Below are 17550 nucleotides of genomic sequence, written 5' to 3'. Positions count from 1 at the left end.
CACTAGATTTCCAGTGATTCATTTTTATGTGTCCACTTATATAGCTATGTCGATATGTAAATATAAATATTAGGTTGAATCATTAAAAATTTCCTTATGTTTGACCATTTTTGACCTATAAAAGTGACAATTTCTCTGATTCAATCTGATGTCTTTATCTGGTTGACTTGATATGGTTAAGAATGCCCGGGGACGGTAAGTATCAGCTAAGAAGAGTCTTCATTACTAAAATCTATGCTGTGCAGAGGTGACCCTCCTAAGGGCTGTCTTGGGCCCATATCCAATGTCCACGGGGCAGCATGCTGAGGGCACATGTGGATATGGAGGCATTACAGGCTTTTAGCTTGTGTCTGAGGGATGGGTAATTCCAGGAGGCCCTCCTAGCCCTCCCCCTCTCCACCCCTTAATTGGCCCTTCCTGCCTTCTGAAGAGTACAAGTACTCTAAAGGTACTTGTATCCTTGCCTTCATTTATGCTCAGGCACAGGGGGGTCTGGTGAGTCATGCTCTAGAGAGTGCCCGGCGCATGCAGGGCCTGGTGGGCATTTAAGGATGAGCATCCATAGAGGATGCCAGGAATGCCAGGTTGTCGCTGTCCTTTTCGCTGATGCGCTCTTACTTGCACTGATATGCTTTTACTTACTCAACTTAGAGTTTTGCCTCTCGTAAGCAGAACTTTCGTATTTTTTTTTTAATTGTAAAATTACCTGGCCTCTTTGAAAACTACAAACACTCAAACACTTCATCTGCAGGAGCCAACTGTTCTCCCTCGCAGATGGCTGAGCCTGCACATCCCACTGGTGGAAATAATCATCTCAGGGTAAATTGCTTTGCCCACATGGAACCAATTAAGTATGTTATCAAAAATAAATGAAGGAGGAGGCAGCAGCTTAAGGCCAAAATTATGGGCCAGATTTAACTTTGCTTTTCACCTTGCATAGAAGAGCTTGCAGTATCTCACAGAGTTGACTCTGACAACAGTCAATAACCTAACATGATCAAAACTCAAACTGTCTAAAAAAGACAAATAACCGGACATTTTTAGGGGCCAACTATGTTCCTGCAAGTAGTTGGTGAGTCAAGTTCATAAGCATAATGAAAGTGAGTGCATGGACTGCCTTAGACTGTGAGGGACAGAGAGCGGCCAAGACGTTGCCATCCAACTGCTTCATTCCCAATGAGGAAATGTCACTGTGGGGAAACACATTCTCCCTAACATACAGTTATAGTAAAACAGAAGTAACCTATTTTGTAAAACCGCACACAAATAATTTTTAGGTCTCCACATCCCACCATCAAGATAGGTGGGTTACATTTGTATTGAAAGATTCTACTTAGATATGCACACCTGAAGAATTAAACACAAATAGCTTCCTGAATTCCAAAGACATTAAATATTCTTATGGACCCTTAAATTAGCTTATTTTTACAAATATTGTTATGAGAAAACCCATACGAAATATTTTAGGACACTGTCCTATCGGATACATTAAAAAAATAGTTTCACTATCAATTTAAAAGTGTGTCATATATTGGGACAGCTGGGTGGCTCAGTCGGTGGAGCTTTGGCTCAGGTCATGATCTCATGATTCCTGAGTTCCAGCCCTGCATTGGGCTCTCTGCCATCAGCACAGAGCCCACTTCAGATCCTCTGTCCCTCTCTCTCTCTGCCCCTCCCCCACTTGCACATGCTATCTTTCAAAAGTAAATATTAAGAAAATAATAATTTAAAAAATATGTAATACATAAATAAGTTTAAAGGAACTTTAAGGCAGCTGGTAAAATTTGAAGAATTCTCCAAGTAAGAGTTTTGAAAAAAAAAGATGTAAATGATTTGTCAAAGAAAAGTACTTCTCAAAAACTTATCATCATATTCACCAAGGTTTCTGACTGCAAGCTAGCCGTACCACTTCAGCTTGCATGATTAATTCACAAGAGCATCCAATTTTATCTGTCTGTCACTGCAGCCAGTAAAACTTTTCACTGGAATGTTGGACTAGTGATTCCTGGAAACTTTCCCATCAAAGAGATAAATTAAGAACTCTGAATGAAGATTGATGATCCAGCCACTACAAGAATAAACTTATTGAGAAACTGGCACTAATAGGTTGTAGTGTTCCCAAATTTGGATTATTTAATAGATTCTTCAAAATGATCTTTTGCAAGACGAGTGACATATTAAATTAAATACTGTCATTTCTTACACAGATAGGCCTGTGTTCTGAAATTAACCCAAAGTATAGAAAAACTTAAATAGGAATATGGGCTAAAGCCCTATGGTAGCAAAGTGAAGCTTTGTTCAAATCATTTGAATCTGAATGCGTTTATCAGCACATATCATTTACAATTAATCAGATTAAATGATCTTATTTTCGGTGAGTTTTACTTTTAAATCTACAACTTCGTATCTGTGTGATTGTCAACCATGACAGCCTCGTACTGCTTATAGGAACTTGTATTTGCACCTTGGGAGGTACTACTGATCAGTGAATAATCAAACCCTTTTCTTTTTTTTTTTTTTTTTCAACGTTTATTTATTTTTGGGACAGAGAGAGACAGAGCATGAACGGGGGAGGGGCAGAGAGAGAGGGAGACACAGAATCGGAAACAGGCTCCAGGCTCTGAGCCATCAGCCCAGAGCCTGACGCGGGGCTCGAACTCACAGACCGCGAGATCGTGACCTGGCTGAAGCCAGACGCTTAACCGACTGCGCCACCCAGGCGCCCCAATCAAACCCTTTTCAATGACCTGTCTCCACAAACAGACTCAGCTTTAAGTGGCCAGTTATAGCACAATACCACATAAATGGTTAAGTTCCTCCCTCTGGAAATATTTAACCAAAACTAAGGTCTACAGATGAGCAACTGTCTCCAGTAACTTGCTAATTGATACTGCATCTGATAAAGAAGTTCTTTTTTTAAAAGGAAGGAAGGAGGTTCCTAAGAGATGTGTTATTTTCTTCTTTGTTACTTCAAAGCATTACAGAGCAAGTAGAGTTTCAAACCGTTGTGGCCCCAGCTGTGAATGAATCTAATTTGGCTCTTGATCACAGAGTTAATAAGCTTAGTGTTCTGTATTTCAGGGCATAAGTCCTTGGTCCCTCAAGAGTAGGTGATTGTAAAGAAAAAAAGAAACGCCAAAGTGCCCAGTTACTTCCTGTAATGTAATCTGTCCATTAAGTCTCATGGTCAGCCATAGTTCAACCGACTATAATTCATTCGTAGGCGATGGAAGAGATTTCATCTTTGTTTCCATCTCTTGGAACTTCTGCCTGGACAAAGGCCTTCAGTTTCCAGAACTGTGGTGAGAAGGGAATCTTGTTTTAAAATGTATGCTGATAGGTAATGCATCCAAACTTGTTTTATTCTTGCCAAGTTAATTTCCATTGTTTTTGGAAACTGGATGCAAACGTAAAATTTCTAGAAATCTAATAAATTGATCTTCTTTCTCAGTCTATCTAGCAACAAAATATTGTCAGTATAACTTGAATACTATGAATGTATTTCTGATGGCAATGCATTTCCTGGTACCTTTCCAGAAAGTGCCCTTATTCCCTAAAACTTGCATAGTCTGGAATTATGCAAAAACGTCATTGGCTCACTATGTGGGCATAAACAATCCCGCTCTAGGGATATAGCCTTTGTTCAATGTGACTAAGGAAAGACTCAGAATATGCAACCAGAGGAAACCTGGATTTCTCAGGAAAGGTTTCTAGTATAATTAAATAAATGGAGGCCAAGAACCGGTTGAAACCACGTAGGATGTTAAATTCTGTGATCTCGTGTGACATCTAGAAACCAAATAAGTCACTCCATTTCTCTGAATACTAACTCCTGTTTTGAATGTTTTATTAGTCTTTGGTATTTTAATTATAGGGTGGGAAGAAATTCATCATTTTTCACATGAAAAAGAAAACAAATTATAGAAAAGAATGTTATCGAGGACAGTGCCTCAAATTTGAAAGCCATAAAGTTGATTTCTTTTAAATGTTAGAATCTTCAAATATTAGGGGACCAGGGAGCAAGGGAGATTAGTCATGGGATGCTGAACTTTCCCAACCAGGGTTTCAATCTCAGCCCCCTTACGATCTCTTAGGGCTACTCAGAGCCCATGGCAAATGAGTTTGTTTGCCTGGTGTGGAAAACTTGTGTGCCTTCTCAACATCTCTGGCATCATTGATTTCTCCTTGGGTAGGTTCCGAGCAGTAGCTAACATTAATGGAAACTGAATCTCTCGCTGACCCCAGAAAAGCTGTTTGTGCCTCCATCTACAAAGTGAGGTGATTATATCAATAATTCAAAATCAGAATAATCCCACACCTCCCTCATGTATTTTTTATGGTCTATGTTCTACAGAAACCTGCTTCTTTGTAGAGAGATCACTCCATCTAAACCTGGTCTAGTGGGTGCTGCTCAGGGGCAGAGGACCACGACCTTTTAAAAAATCAAAGTGCAAAAACAAGCAAACAAACATCAAAAACTTCTGAAATAGTGTGGGGGAAATGTGCAGTAGGAATCACTGACAGTAAGAATTTTTACTCCCCATGACCAGTCACGGAGGCTCTAAAAAAAAACTCTGCCCAGAACTGCTGGTGAATCATCTATGTCTAATCTAGCTTCGAAATGACATCCTCTATCGTCCATATCTCAAAATCATATCAGAAAACCCCACCAAGTTTTTCTGTATGGTGAATTCTTTTTAATCAGGCCATGGCCTACTTAATTAACATAGGCCACATAAACTTTCCCACCAACTTCTAGAGAGCAGGAGTGATTGCTCCCCTGGCCTGGCAGAGCCCATGCTTCAGAGATTTCATTCCAAAATGGACTTTTCGGATAGGGGCCTACTCAACCCAGGCACTGATCCCCCCTAAGACTGGCACAGAAGTGGTGTGTGTGTTTGTTTTATTCTTGCTCACTTACATCCAATCCCCTTGATTTCCCTTCCCACTCTGTGTACAATCACAGCCTCAGAAGAGGCCTGTCTTTCAGCAAGGTGACCACTGAGTCAGTCACTGAAGCGGATGAAAAGCCCCACAGAAGCTGAAGGATTTAGCAATCAAAACCGAGATTGAAATTCAGATTTTTGTTCACCAAGTCTAATAAAAAAGCATGGCTCTTTAGAGAAAAGAACAAAAGGCAATCCTAAAAAACACAGCAAGTATCAAAGCACCTTCTTTTCATGGTTACTAAAATAAACAGCCCTCCAAAAACAAGCAGCCAGAGAATCTTCCCACACAATTAACCAGTAGGCACCAGCCTTTTACTGGTGAGAGTACACAATAGCAGTAAGACTGAAGAAACTATTTGCTGCGTGTCAAAGTGTATTTGGAGTTAAAAAATTAGAGGGATGCATTTTCAGGAACCTCAGTTTACCATCTAAGCCAATTACAACATCATAAGCAACAAACATCCAGTTGCCTATTATATATGTGCCTACTATTTTATGGATATTATCTCTAGTCCACAAAATAATGCAACAGGGTGTATATTATTTCAACCACTCTAGAAATGTGGAAATTAACAATAAGATTCCCCTAACATTTATTGAGCATTTATGTTGGCTCACACGCATCTAAGTGCTTTGTATGCATTCCTTTATTTAATCTTCACAAAGTTAGGGAATTTATTTCAAGCCAGAAGGCTACAAAGCAGTTGAGCTGGCCGCTGACCCAAGATCCAAGCCCCTGTGCATTCCTTGGAACACCTCTCATCTAAACCAGAACACATACACATTAATCATTCTAACCGTGTAGCGCTGAAGGAATCCATGTTGCTGTCTCCACTTAGTGGACTATAAGAGCCTCAAAAGCAAGAACTATGTTTTATTTACCTTTATATTTTCCATGCCTATCACTACGCTTGACACACAGCAGACACTCAAAAAATGTTTGCTGAACAGAACGTTTCAAAAGAATAATACACCTCAGGGCGAATGCTAAAGGTCCATATATACCCATTATACCCGGCTCTCACCACCACAGGGGCAATGCAGAAGAGGATTCAAACAGAAATAAAAGATAAGATGAATACAGAGATGGAGACCCAAACAGCAAGTAAATCTTCTGTGTTTCCCAAAGTGTGATCCTTAGAATATGTAACAGAAGCATCTGAAATTCTTGCTAAAAGCAAAAATTCATGGGTATCGTCCAGATATGTGCAGTCAGACACCCCAGGAAAGGGATCTGGGCATCTACATTATTATGCACTCACTCCCTAGACGATTCTTAAACACAGGAAACCAAAAGGGATAGGGAATAGGAAGTTGTGGGAGGCAATTATGCTGAAACTGAGAATCAGATGCACAGACAGGAAGACCAGCTATTATCTTGCCTATAAAGGACTGATCTTTTACAAATACCTTCCTCCTGGGACATGCCGGTTCACTTTGATAACTGATTGAGAGCTGGCACAAGTTAAAGGGAAGGGTGTTCAGAATCAGAGCGATTGTGCTGGGAACAGAGGAAACAAGCCTTAACAATTTGCCTTAAAATAAAAAAACAGACACCCTACAAAAAGGTGAGGGTAAAACATACAACATCTTCAGTAGCACCTGCACCCCCCAATTAAATCATCCAAGGTTCCCCTGCATGGAAGGCTGCCTTCTCCTGTCCATTTTCAACTCACATCTTATTCAAAGCAAAGTGACATTTCTGCAGTGAAGAGAACAGAGTCTTACTTGAAGGGTGGAGGTAGACAATGTCTTTCACTGTGAAGTCTCGCGACTGAGCGGCTTTCAGACAATCCGCCAGCAGGCTCAGGAGCAGGAGCCAGGCCAGGGCAGGGCCAGGTTCCATGGCAGACTGAGGCGTCACTCATACAGGGGGCCTGGGAGCCAGGACTTGGGACAATGGGAGAGAACTCGCACCTGAAATATAAAATAAGACTCATCTCAGTGTCCCACTCGAGGAAACCAGGAGAGACCTGGCAGAGCTCCTGTGTTGGTAGGATGGGCTGGAGGGAGACAGGGAGCCAAAGGCACAAGAAAGTGGATAGACATGGAGAGAAACTTTAGAAACAGTAACTTTAGAGCACTTAGAACATTCCAGCCCCAGTCTATCCCGAATCAGGTAGCTAACACTCCACTGGTATCCATCCCCCCTAATATCCACCAGAGATGGTATCAAGAGAGATTGAATTTTAATGAAATCCAGGAGGATTTTGCCAGAAGGCTAGGGGATGTCTGCCAGAATGCAACAATAAATAAGTACAAAAGTTCAGAAGCATTTCCTTGATAGTGGTGACAGCCAGGTATGAGAGTGCAGACGTCCTGTGTCATGGTGCTCAAGCAAACCTACACAAGGTAGGCTTTCATATTCGCGGTGGGGGGCGGGGGCGCGCGAAGAAATGTAGGTAAGTTGGCCTCTCCCAAAACACAAAGTGCCTTTACAGCTCAAAATCTCCTTAACTAATAATATTGGCCGGCTGCTGTTGAAGCCCTTACAAATATATCACTTAATTACCCCAACAACCCTATGAGGGTTACCCATTTTCAGTAAACTGAAGTCCAGCAAATAAGCAGAGGAGTTGATTCAAACGGAGACAGTCTGGCCACTGACTCCACATTTGCAAACTCTAGGCGATACTCTGTTCTTCCAAAGACTGATTCAAGGTGTATAAACTTAAACTAATAAAATGAGGTCAAAGGATCCCAGTAGCACTAAGCAATCATCATTTTATCCTTTATTCTGGTTCTGTCCTTTTCAATTAAAATTGAGAGCAATTTTTTTACTAGGGTTCAACTGTCCAACTTACTAGGAATGTAGATATATATCTTAATTTATACGTGTTATTTTCTTGCCATCTTATTGCTTTCCTGTAGAGTCTGTTCTTCAGGCTCCACTCTTTTGCAAATACCATCATTCTATTGCCCACAAAAGGGGTGATGTTAGATATTCACCTTATTTTAAACTGGTGGAGAAAAAAAACCAACACCATTTGGACATTTTGTTTACAAATTTTAACACAAAGATTCAATGAGATTTTTAAAAAGGCATAACAAAATCCTAAAATTATTTTGTCAAAATAAATAGATCAAGAGTAAATATATTACAAAACAAAATCAATACAGAAAATCAATATGAACTAATCAGATATTAATGAATACTAATCAAAACAGGATAGAAAATATAAAAATAAATACAGAAAATAGAACACTCGAATAGACACAACAACTGACATAAGTGGTTTTTTTTTTTAAATTACAGAACAGGAAAATACAAAATGAATAGTATTATGATAACTTAATTAAAAATTGTGAAGATTAACCAAAACCAAACAATACACAATGCACTCATATGAACTCCAGATGGATCGATGCATTCATTGTTCTTTAAAAAATCGACAAACTATTAGGAAATAAGAGTAGAAATCTTATCACCCTGTGGCAGCTTGATGATGCCAGCCTTGCCAATTTCATGCTCATTCCCCATCTTCCGTTTACATTTGGTTCCCCAGGCGAATGTGCATTCAAGAGGAGAATAAGCTGCTTGCTCCCTTAATGAGTGTGGCTGCCAAGCACCGTGTTAGGCACTTGTTTGAAAAACATGGTAAGAAAACAAATATTCATGATATTTCTCCTCCGCCGAATGACAGAGACCAACATGATCTCATCTTAAATGAACACAGTAGTGCTCCATTTTACATCCACTGTGGCCAGGTATGGTTGCACCTGAGGAGCAAATCTACCCTGCATCATCACGCCTCAGCTCCTCACAGTCTGCAGCAGGGCCCAATTTGAGAGGGATGGGGAGGAAAGCTATCGGGTTTTATTTTGATATAACCTAACATTAAGTATCAACGAGCTGCCAACCTAAGTTCTTTTTAATGTGAACCTCACTGTCCACACCAATACTTCATATGTACCAAACAGTGCATTTATTAAAGCATTTCTCAATCACAGTATTCCTCCGGTTACTGGTTTAAAGGTCTCCCTCTGCACAGTACTCACACTAAGCATTATTTAATGCCATCTGAAATTTACCTTACCTCCGTAGCATGGCTACCAGCCACAAACCCTCATTCCACAGCATGTGTGTGCTACATCTGAGCAAAGAGGTAAAGAGCTAGATGCCTGGATTTGAAACCTTGCTCCAATGCTTTCTTTCTGTGCAACCTTAAGTCAGTTACTTAACCACTCTGTGCCTCAGTTTCTTCATCTGCAAAATGAGGATCATAATGCTACCTACCTCAAAAGTTTATTACGAGAATTAGGTAACATAGTATAAAGCACTAAGAATAGTGTCCATCACACGGTAAATACTGTATAATATTTCCCAATATTTTTACTACTACTGTTTTGTTCAAAATGTAGTTTTAAAGTCAATGTAGTTTTCTAAGTAAAGGTAACTATGATGCAAATGTTGTCTTCTAACTGAAAGTAAATATGGTGCCATTTATTTGGGTTCAACACACAGCTAGCTCACTTTCCTTAAATCAAAAAAATATAACAATTTCCCGAACTACTATGTATGACAAATCACAATCCACACGTCTCTTTCTCCCCAGCATCTGCCCCATGGCCAGCCAGGCAGGGAGGGACAAAGCAGGTGCAAGACAGGGGAGGGCACGTCTTGCCACCAACATTATGATATTGCCTAGGCTCATGCAGACCCAGGTGACCTCCTGCCATCCTTCATCAACGAAGCAAACAGATGGGTGATGCCCATCTACACTCTCTCCATATCTCCTCCAAGCCACCCTCCAAGGTCTATGTCCCACCTCCATGACCTTTACATTCCCCCTTTAGTTAGATTTTACTTGTATAAAAGATATTGAGAGAGCATAGGTCTCTTATATCCCTTTGAAGCACATGTCTCCATTTTGTGTGCTCACACATGTGTTTGGAGTTTCCAAATTCTTAAAATAGTTGAAACTTGATTATCCCAACACACTTTACTCATGAAATTGTTCCTTTTTTAGAAAAAAAAGAGGAAGTATGTATTTTCTAGGCTTATGTATCATTAGAAAAAACACCAAAATGGTTTAGAATTTCTAATTATTTTAATGGTTTTCTTTTTGCTTAATTTGTATGCTCAAAAATTTCTGATAAGCATGTATTACTTCAGTAGAGGTTTTTTTTGTATATTCATAATTTTGTACAACCATCACTCAGTCTGGAACATTTCCTTCAAAACTCTTGTACCCATTAGTGGCCACTCCCAATTCCCTCCTCTCCCCACCCCTGCAACCACTAACCTACTTTCCATCTCTATAGATTTGCCTATTGGGAACATTTTCTGTAAACAGAACCATACAACATATAGTCTTTTGTGTCTGGTTTCTCTCAGTTAGTATGATATTTTCTAGATAAATCCATGTGGTAGCATGAATGGGTATATCATTCCTTTTTGTGGCTGAATAATATTTCAGTACATGAATATAACACATTTGTTTATCCATTTATCCCATTGACAGACATTTGGGTGTCTTCCATTTTTTGACTACTGTGAATAGTGCTGCTATTAACATTCACATTCACACTTTTGTGTGGACATATTTTTAAGTTTTCTTGGGTATATACCTAAGAGTGGGATTGCTGGGTTTTATGGTAACTCTGTGTTTAACTTTTTAAGGAACTGTCCATCAGTTTTCCATTGTGACTGCACCATTTTACATTTCCATCAGTAAAAGACCAGTGTTCCAACGTTTCCACATCCTCACCAACCCTTATTTTCATTAAAAAATAGTTTTTATTATAGCCTAGTAAGTGTAAAGTGGTGTCTCGTTGCATTTCCCAAGTGACTAATGATGTTGAACATATTTTCACGTGCTTATTGGCCATTTGTATATCTTTTTGGGAATAATGTCAACTCAGATCTTTTGCTCATTCTTTAAGGGGGTTATTGTCTTTTTACTGTTGGGTTATAAGAGTTCTTTCTATTTTCTAGACTCTGGACACTAGATCCAGACACTCAGATCATTTGCAAATGTTTTCTCCCTTCCTCTTGACTTTTCACTTTCTTGATGGTGTCCTTTGACATACAAAAGTTTTAATTTTGATGAAGCCCACACATTGCTTTTTATAAATATAGATTTTGTTCCCATATACAAGTCAAGCCCAACATAGCACTAAAAAAATCTGCACACAATGCACAGTAAAAGAACTTGTCTACTTTGTAGTAGCCAGGGCTATATTTTCCACCTCTCTTTCCCTTAAAGAAAAGAGAATGGGCAGAACTGTTTATTAATATCACCATCAACTGCTTACATTCCTGCAGTAAATCATGAAGCACTACTCACTCTATTATTATATTCTAGGAACTGAAAAATGAAAGATGAGTTACATGCATTCACAATTAGTCTAACCATTCCTGAAATATGGGCTCTGCTGAGGGGGCTGTATTTTTTCTGTACAGATTCTCAGTAGTCAATGAAGCTTTATTCCCTAAGCCTCTCAAATACGATGCTGGACATGCTCAGACAATACGAAGAGTCTTTCCTAGGACTTTGACGCTTTTCTCTGGAGTCCACAGTGCCTTTGGACTGTCCTAGACATTTAGAAAAGATGTTGCACTTCCATTTTATGTGCTGCTATTTGAATACGCACTGAGGACCCCATCCCTGACTCCAGTTCTCTTTATGAAGAAGTACACTCTCATTTTCACAGCTCTGTGACCTTTCATTTGTTATTTATGAGCTTTTGCAAATCTAATACCACTCTGACAGATTTAATTTGTGCTCTAAATTACCTTTGCATGAGTTACTCAACTGCTGGTTTTATTCCAATGGATTACTTGCTACATTCTGAAACAGAAAAAAAAAAAAATTAGTTCGAGATCTATTCGACTTCCTCCATTTGGGAGAAAGTTGAAAAGAGTTGCATTCTGATTTTCACTGCATGGTAATACTTAGTATAAAGGAGGATTTCTAAGACTAGTCAGGGAGGCAAAGAGATAGACCCATAACCCAGATCACGTTTTACAAATCCACATCCTAATTGCTATTTTATATAGAGACCATAAAACAAGATACCCCCAATTCCTTAAACTCATCACTAAGATAATTAAGCACTTTTGGAAGCTACACTGACTAAGGTGCCAATTACCAAACAATACCTCAATATTAAACCAATATATAAGTATTGTGAAGTAGAGAAGTAATACAAGTCTAAGTATTTTTCAATGCCGTTCCTATTGTAATATGAAATGCCTAATATGGGAGCAAAATGAAATTTTGAAGCCTGGAAGATCATGAGAAATCTTGACTTAATTTTCAATAATCCAGGTTTGGTGGTGTCTTAATGATCTGAGTAAGTTAATTCAGCTCCCAAAGTATAAATTCAATGCATGTCTTACAAAACTAAGACTACTTAAATATATCATTCTGACTATGGTACCTTCTCACCATTTGGGAATTGCTTATAACATGGTGGTGGTTTTCAAACATGGGTTCATTGACATGTCTCCATTGAGAGACAACATCTACATCTTCTCCCTTTTATTCTGGGACAGCCCTATAGACCAATTGAGCAGAGTATGGTGGAAATAACACTCTGGCTTTTCAAGCTAGGTCACAGAAGGTAATTAAACTTACACCCAATGTTCTGGAATGCTCAACCACATAAGCAATCTGAGCACTCTGAGTGCCATGCTGTGAGGACGTTCAAGTAGTCCACACAGAGCTATGGAGACTTCATGAAGAGGCAGTGCTGCCCTGCCAGCCCCCAGCTGCTCCTGCCCCACCGCCTTACTCCATTCCAGCTCCCGCCACAGTCTGATCAAAACTGCATGGAGACTCCAAGTGAGAACAGCCTGGGCCAAGCTCTTCCCACATTCCTGACCCACACAAACCATGAGAGAGAAATGAAATGATGATAACTACTTTATGCTATTACATTTTGTGGTGATTTGTTCTGTAACAATAGATATCTAGAATATGAAGAACTGGTGTAGGAGAACTAACTAGGAATTCTCGTACTCATGAAAATAATCCTATTTTCCACATTGGTTGCAAGGTACAGAAATCGAAATCAAACAGGCTATAATCAAAAGGGGGAGAAAGGGAAGAATTTTATGGTCTCATCTAATACTCCTGCTTGAACATGGCTGGACTTTTAACCCTCTTATCAGGAATTTCCAGCCCTCAACTCTACTTTGTTCCCTCATTTGCTTTTATTCTCATTCAGATCTTCCAGCTTCAGAAGCATTCCCAGACTGTTTTTCAACTGTTCCAGAAAACAACAACAACAACAACAACAAGAAAAAAAAAAAAAACACCTAAAAAAAAAAAAAGGGCAATCCATCCTTGGACTACAACTGGCCAGGGGAATACGGCATTCCAACTGGCCAGAGCTGGGCTATTAGCATGTCACTTGGACAGATGCATAGTGTCAACTTCATATAAATCACGTAGTTTGAGAATAGGGGAGGTATTGGTTTTCCGAAGGAAGGAAAATCTAGGTATTGTCACCTGAAGAAGATTTGCTGGGCTAGCAAAACTACACAGATGTCCATACAATTAACAATACTAACTTCTAAGCACCTGCATTAACCTAGAAGTGCAAAATGAAGTTAATGATGGCCAAATGAGTATTTCAGCAAATGGTGGGGAAGTTACCTGTTGACACGATTTCCTTCTCTAAAAATAGAATACCATGCCAGTACAACTTTGCAAATCAAAACAAAAGGTGAAACAATAGTTCTAGTGGGCATTTAGAATCACTTCTGCTCTATGTTCTCCCCTGGTTACAAGATGGCTCTCCTACTGATACCCATCATGTGGTGCTATTTGGTGTTCTTACACGGTCCATCCTACAGGGTGCTGTTGTTTTGACCAGGGTCGGACATTTGATCCAAGCCAGACCAATCAGAGTTCTTCCTGGGTATTTTTCAAGCCAAAACTGGATAAAGACAATCAGCCCTCTCTGGTACAGAAGTCCTCAAGAAGTGAAACTCAGGAACATGTGTATGCCATATTCCTCTCCACAGGGAGGAGGAAGAAGAGAAAGCAGCTTGCTGCCTGAGAGAGCTACTGATAATGGAGGTAAGAGCTGAGCTATGTGTAACCATTGCCTTTTGGGCTAATTGTTAACTCTTCCCTTAGAAGACTCAATCTCCATCCAATAAAAAACATTTTTGCCCAAGCTAGTTTGAAGTCGCTTTCTGCCCCCTGCAGCCAGGAGATCAGACCAACCAATTCAAGACCAATTCTTATAAAAGAGGCCAGCCCCCAGCTTAAATTTTTCTTTGTAACATATATGCTTTTTTACATTAATACTTCTTTAAGGCTTATCAGCTAAAAGGTTAGAGTTGGTTTTAAAAACGTCAATAATAGAGAACTAGTCAGAGATTATCTCTTTCAGGCTTCATAGACACTGATGTTTCCTTTCCTATAGGGAGACAGATGATCATCTATTCCCAGTATGAATTGAGGACCTATCTGCATAAAAATCAATGCTTTAAAAAAGTGTGTATTTCTTTTCCTGGAACCCCTTGGCAAGGCTAGAGTTATAGGGAAAAGCTGCCTTTGGACCTTTCCCCAGTCTGATTTAAAGGTCAATTGCATCAAAACCCTTCAATTCCTGAAGGATAAATGATGTCTGGCCTAGTATGCTTAGCAGTATATTCACATTTCCTAAAGATATTATATTCACTCTCTTCTGCTTGTTGGCTGTTTGTTTGTTTGCTTCTTCTATCAATTTGAAGTTTCTAGAGAACTGACGAGAAGGCATTTTGAAATACAAACAGCCACAAGGGGATGGAGTCAAAGAACTCTCCAGGCAGGAACGGAAAACTAGGTACATTTCAGTGCCGGCCTGCCATTTTTTATTTACCTAGAAGGGAGTGGTGGTTTGGAGAAATTTTTTGCTTCGTGTCTTTTATTAAATGCTTCTGTATGTTTAAGAATGTCATATTTTCATTTTACTTGTTCTAGGAATTCTAATCCCAGAGACCTTCCAAAAAATGTGGAAGTTAAAAATGTTCGAACTTATTAATTCCCACTTTCAACTTATTAATAACCACTTAACATAATCTTGATTCTCACCCAGGACAAAAAAGAACGAATCCACATTAAATATTTTGCACGCAATAGGGTTTTGCCCAGGGTTCCAAGAATCCTAACCAAGTTTTTGTCCAAAATCCTTGAAAATTGTTAATATTTAGCCATTTATAACTCAAGATCAAGAAAACTGTAATTGCTAATTTCATAGATGTGGCAAACCCTTTCAAAATTTCTTACAGGGTAGGAGGGTGAGCCTGTACTCTTCCTGTGGGAAAAATGAAAAAAAAAATCAAATAGCCAACATCAAAACAGCGACTTACGTAAAACAAAAACCTCTATGGCTGTATTTTTTTCAAATCACTGGATTCCTCAGTAGCTAAGTAATAAATCTTAACCAATTTTTCTCATTTAATAAAGAATATGCTTTTAAAAACAAATCTATCCATGCACTCATCCTCCAAATTTCTGATCAACCAATACCTTGAGCTACACAACATGTGTCCTGATAGTGCAAAGACCATCAGGGTTTCATTTTTGTGAAAGGGTATTGGGGTCTGTGAAAACTCACAGTCTAAACTATAATCTGACTATTTGCTCACCGTGGGTTTGAAGGCAAAGGAATGTATCAGATGACCTCCTGCCTCTGTATCATCGGGATAGGAATTCTTCCTTTGTAATGCACCATCTTCATTTACAAGCCTCCGTAAATAATGGTTATTAAAGAAGTCTATTATTGTAGCAAAACAGAATATAATAAGATTTTTACATAGTAGTATCCATCCAGGCAGAAAAAGATGTAGGAGTTATTAATAAAAGAAGATTGTCCTTGATAATAGGAACTTTTTTATTTTTGCATCTAAATTAACTCCCTTCTTAGAAAAAAATATTAAGTAGCTTCTTATGGATGAGGAAGTGTAGGTACCTAAACTGACTCCACTCCCTGAATGCTGATACTGAAAGAACCATGTGAGATTCCTCTCCCCTCACATTACTGCATTTTCCTACTTGTCTCCAGTTGTCCTCCTTGGTTTTGATTTTACTTGCTCATTCATTCATTCATCATCCTCTATGAGCCAGGGATAAACAGCATTATCTATTATACATGCTGTCATTAATAGTTCCAGCTTAATACTCAAATGATTTAACCCTAATAGTGAAATCATTGATGTAACTCTTAAAATTCCCCACACGGTTGCTAAGTACGTGGGAGGAAATGTTGACCTGCCTTGTATGCAAGGGAGAGATGATACATCTTTGAGTCACTGAGTCAAGAGTGATCATGGTGTGATATTGACCTCTTGTCCTTACTAAGGCCACACATTTGCAAGACACCAGGTAGAGGAGCCAGGTAACACAGTGACTGCACCTGCCCTACACAAACCTCAGGGAGGTCACCAGGCATTACCAATAAGACCCAACAGGAGGTTCAGAGTCCTTCCTAACAACCAGGGCAGCTTATCTGGAAGAAGGAAGAAAGGGAGAAGTGGAACTTGATGGGGATGACCCATTATATTTTATAAAGATCCAGTTAACATCGAAGTTCATATGAATTATTGAATAATTATACTAGTAACAGGACACTGGAAATAAGTATTAGAGAAAACAAAAGATATTAAAATTCCAAAGAATCACAGCCAGGGGTGGACTTACCAAGTAGTGAAGGGTAAGCTTCAGGGTCCCTGATTGTAGGGGCCCCTGCCAAGGCCCTATTTCTAATTTTAGGATTGTTAATTCATGTTTTCTTTTCCTTAAGGGGAGCTCCTCCCTAAAAACCTGGATCAGCCACCCCTGACCATAGTAATGCAAAAACAATGTTTATTAGTCATAATATTCTTGCTTTTTCTCTGAAAAGGGTTAGATTAATAAACAGAAAAGAAATGCTGTCATTCTACTCTCATGGAAAGGAAAAAAAAAAAAGTAGGAAAGACAGCACATTAACCAAGGCTGGCCTCAGAACTGGGAAGTGGAATTATAGCTGGAGAAAACAATCAACCAATGAGATAACTACACTCCTCTGGGGCCCCTCCAGCACTGCCCGCGAGCAAATCTCCCAGGACCACTGAATGGAGAAAGAATGTAGGGCGCCCCTAAGGCAAAGGAAGAATTAAGGCGGAGAGAAAACCCCAAGCTTTAGATAATATGTGTTTCTTAGCTATTTTAAGAAGGGTCAGAGAAGCCACTTCATCTCATCACTGGACTGGAAAGGAGGCCAGTCTAAAGGGAGCAACAAGATCACACCCAGCAGTCCCGGCAGTGCTGATCAGGCCCCAGTCGATGGAGTAGAAAGGGAATTACATAGGAGGTCTGGAGCCAGGCAACCCCAGGGCCTTTTACCTACCTCCTTGGATTACTGTGAGAACAGATAAATGCCCGGAAAGACTGTGGAGCACCGGGTCTGGAGCCATTCCAGGCTATAATTCTGACTCTGCTACTGATAGCTGTGTAACCTTGGGCAGGCTTCTCAACCCTTGTGCCTCAGTTTATTCATCTGCAAATAGGGACAATCATACCACCTAGGTCAGAGGGCCCTTATCAGGACCAACAGAGATAATACACAGAAAGCACTTTGAACCATACCTAGCACCTGCCTGCTAGCTAATGCAATTCGC

General features: G+C 39.6%; 1 protein-coding gene across 4 annotated transcripts in view; it reads right to left on the bottom strand.

The window, feature by feature from the left end:
- Window positions 1–17550, bottom strand: part of LYPD6 (LY6/PLAUR domain containing 6) — a 123633-nt gene that overhangs the window by 20371 nt on the left and 85712 nt on the right. For all 4 annotated transcript variants that reach the window (XM_086718553.1, XM_086718552.1, XM_086718554.1 and 1 more), the window contains one exon: window positions 6678–6866. In XM_086718553.1, the coding sequence (XP_086574679.1) occupies window positions 6678–6795 (118 nt within the window). In that variant the 5' untranslated portion in view covers window positions 6796–6866. The remainder of the gene's footprint in view (window positions 1–6677; window positions 6867–17550) is intronic.

Source organism: Puma concolor, chromosome C1, assembly GCF_028749965.1.
Source record: "Puma concolor isolate L17-30 chromosome C1, mPumCon1.1.hap2, whole genome shotgun sequence".
Classification (NCBI taxonomy): Eukaryota; Metazoa; Chordata; class Mammalia; order Carnivora; family Felidae; genus Puma; species Puma concolor.
This window is presented reverse-complemented; position numbering and strand designations above follow the sequence as displayed.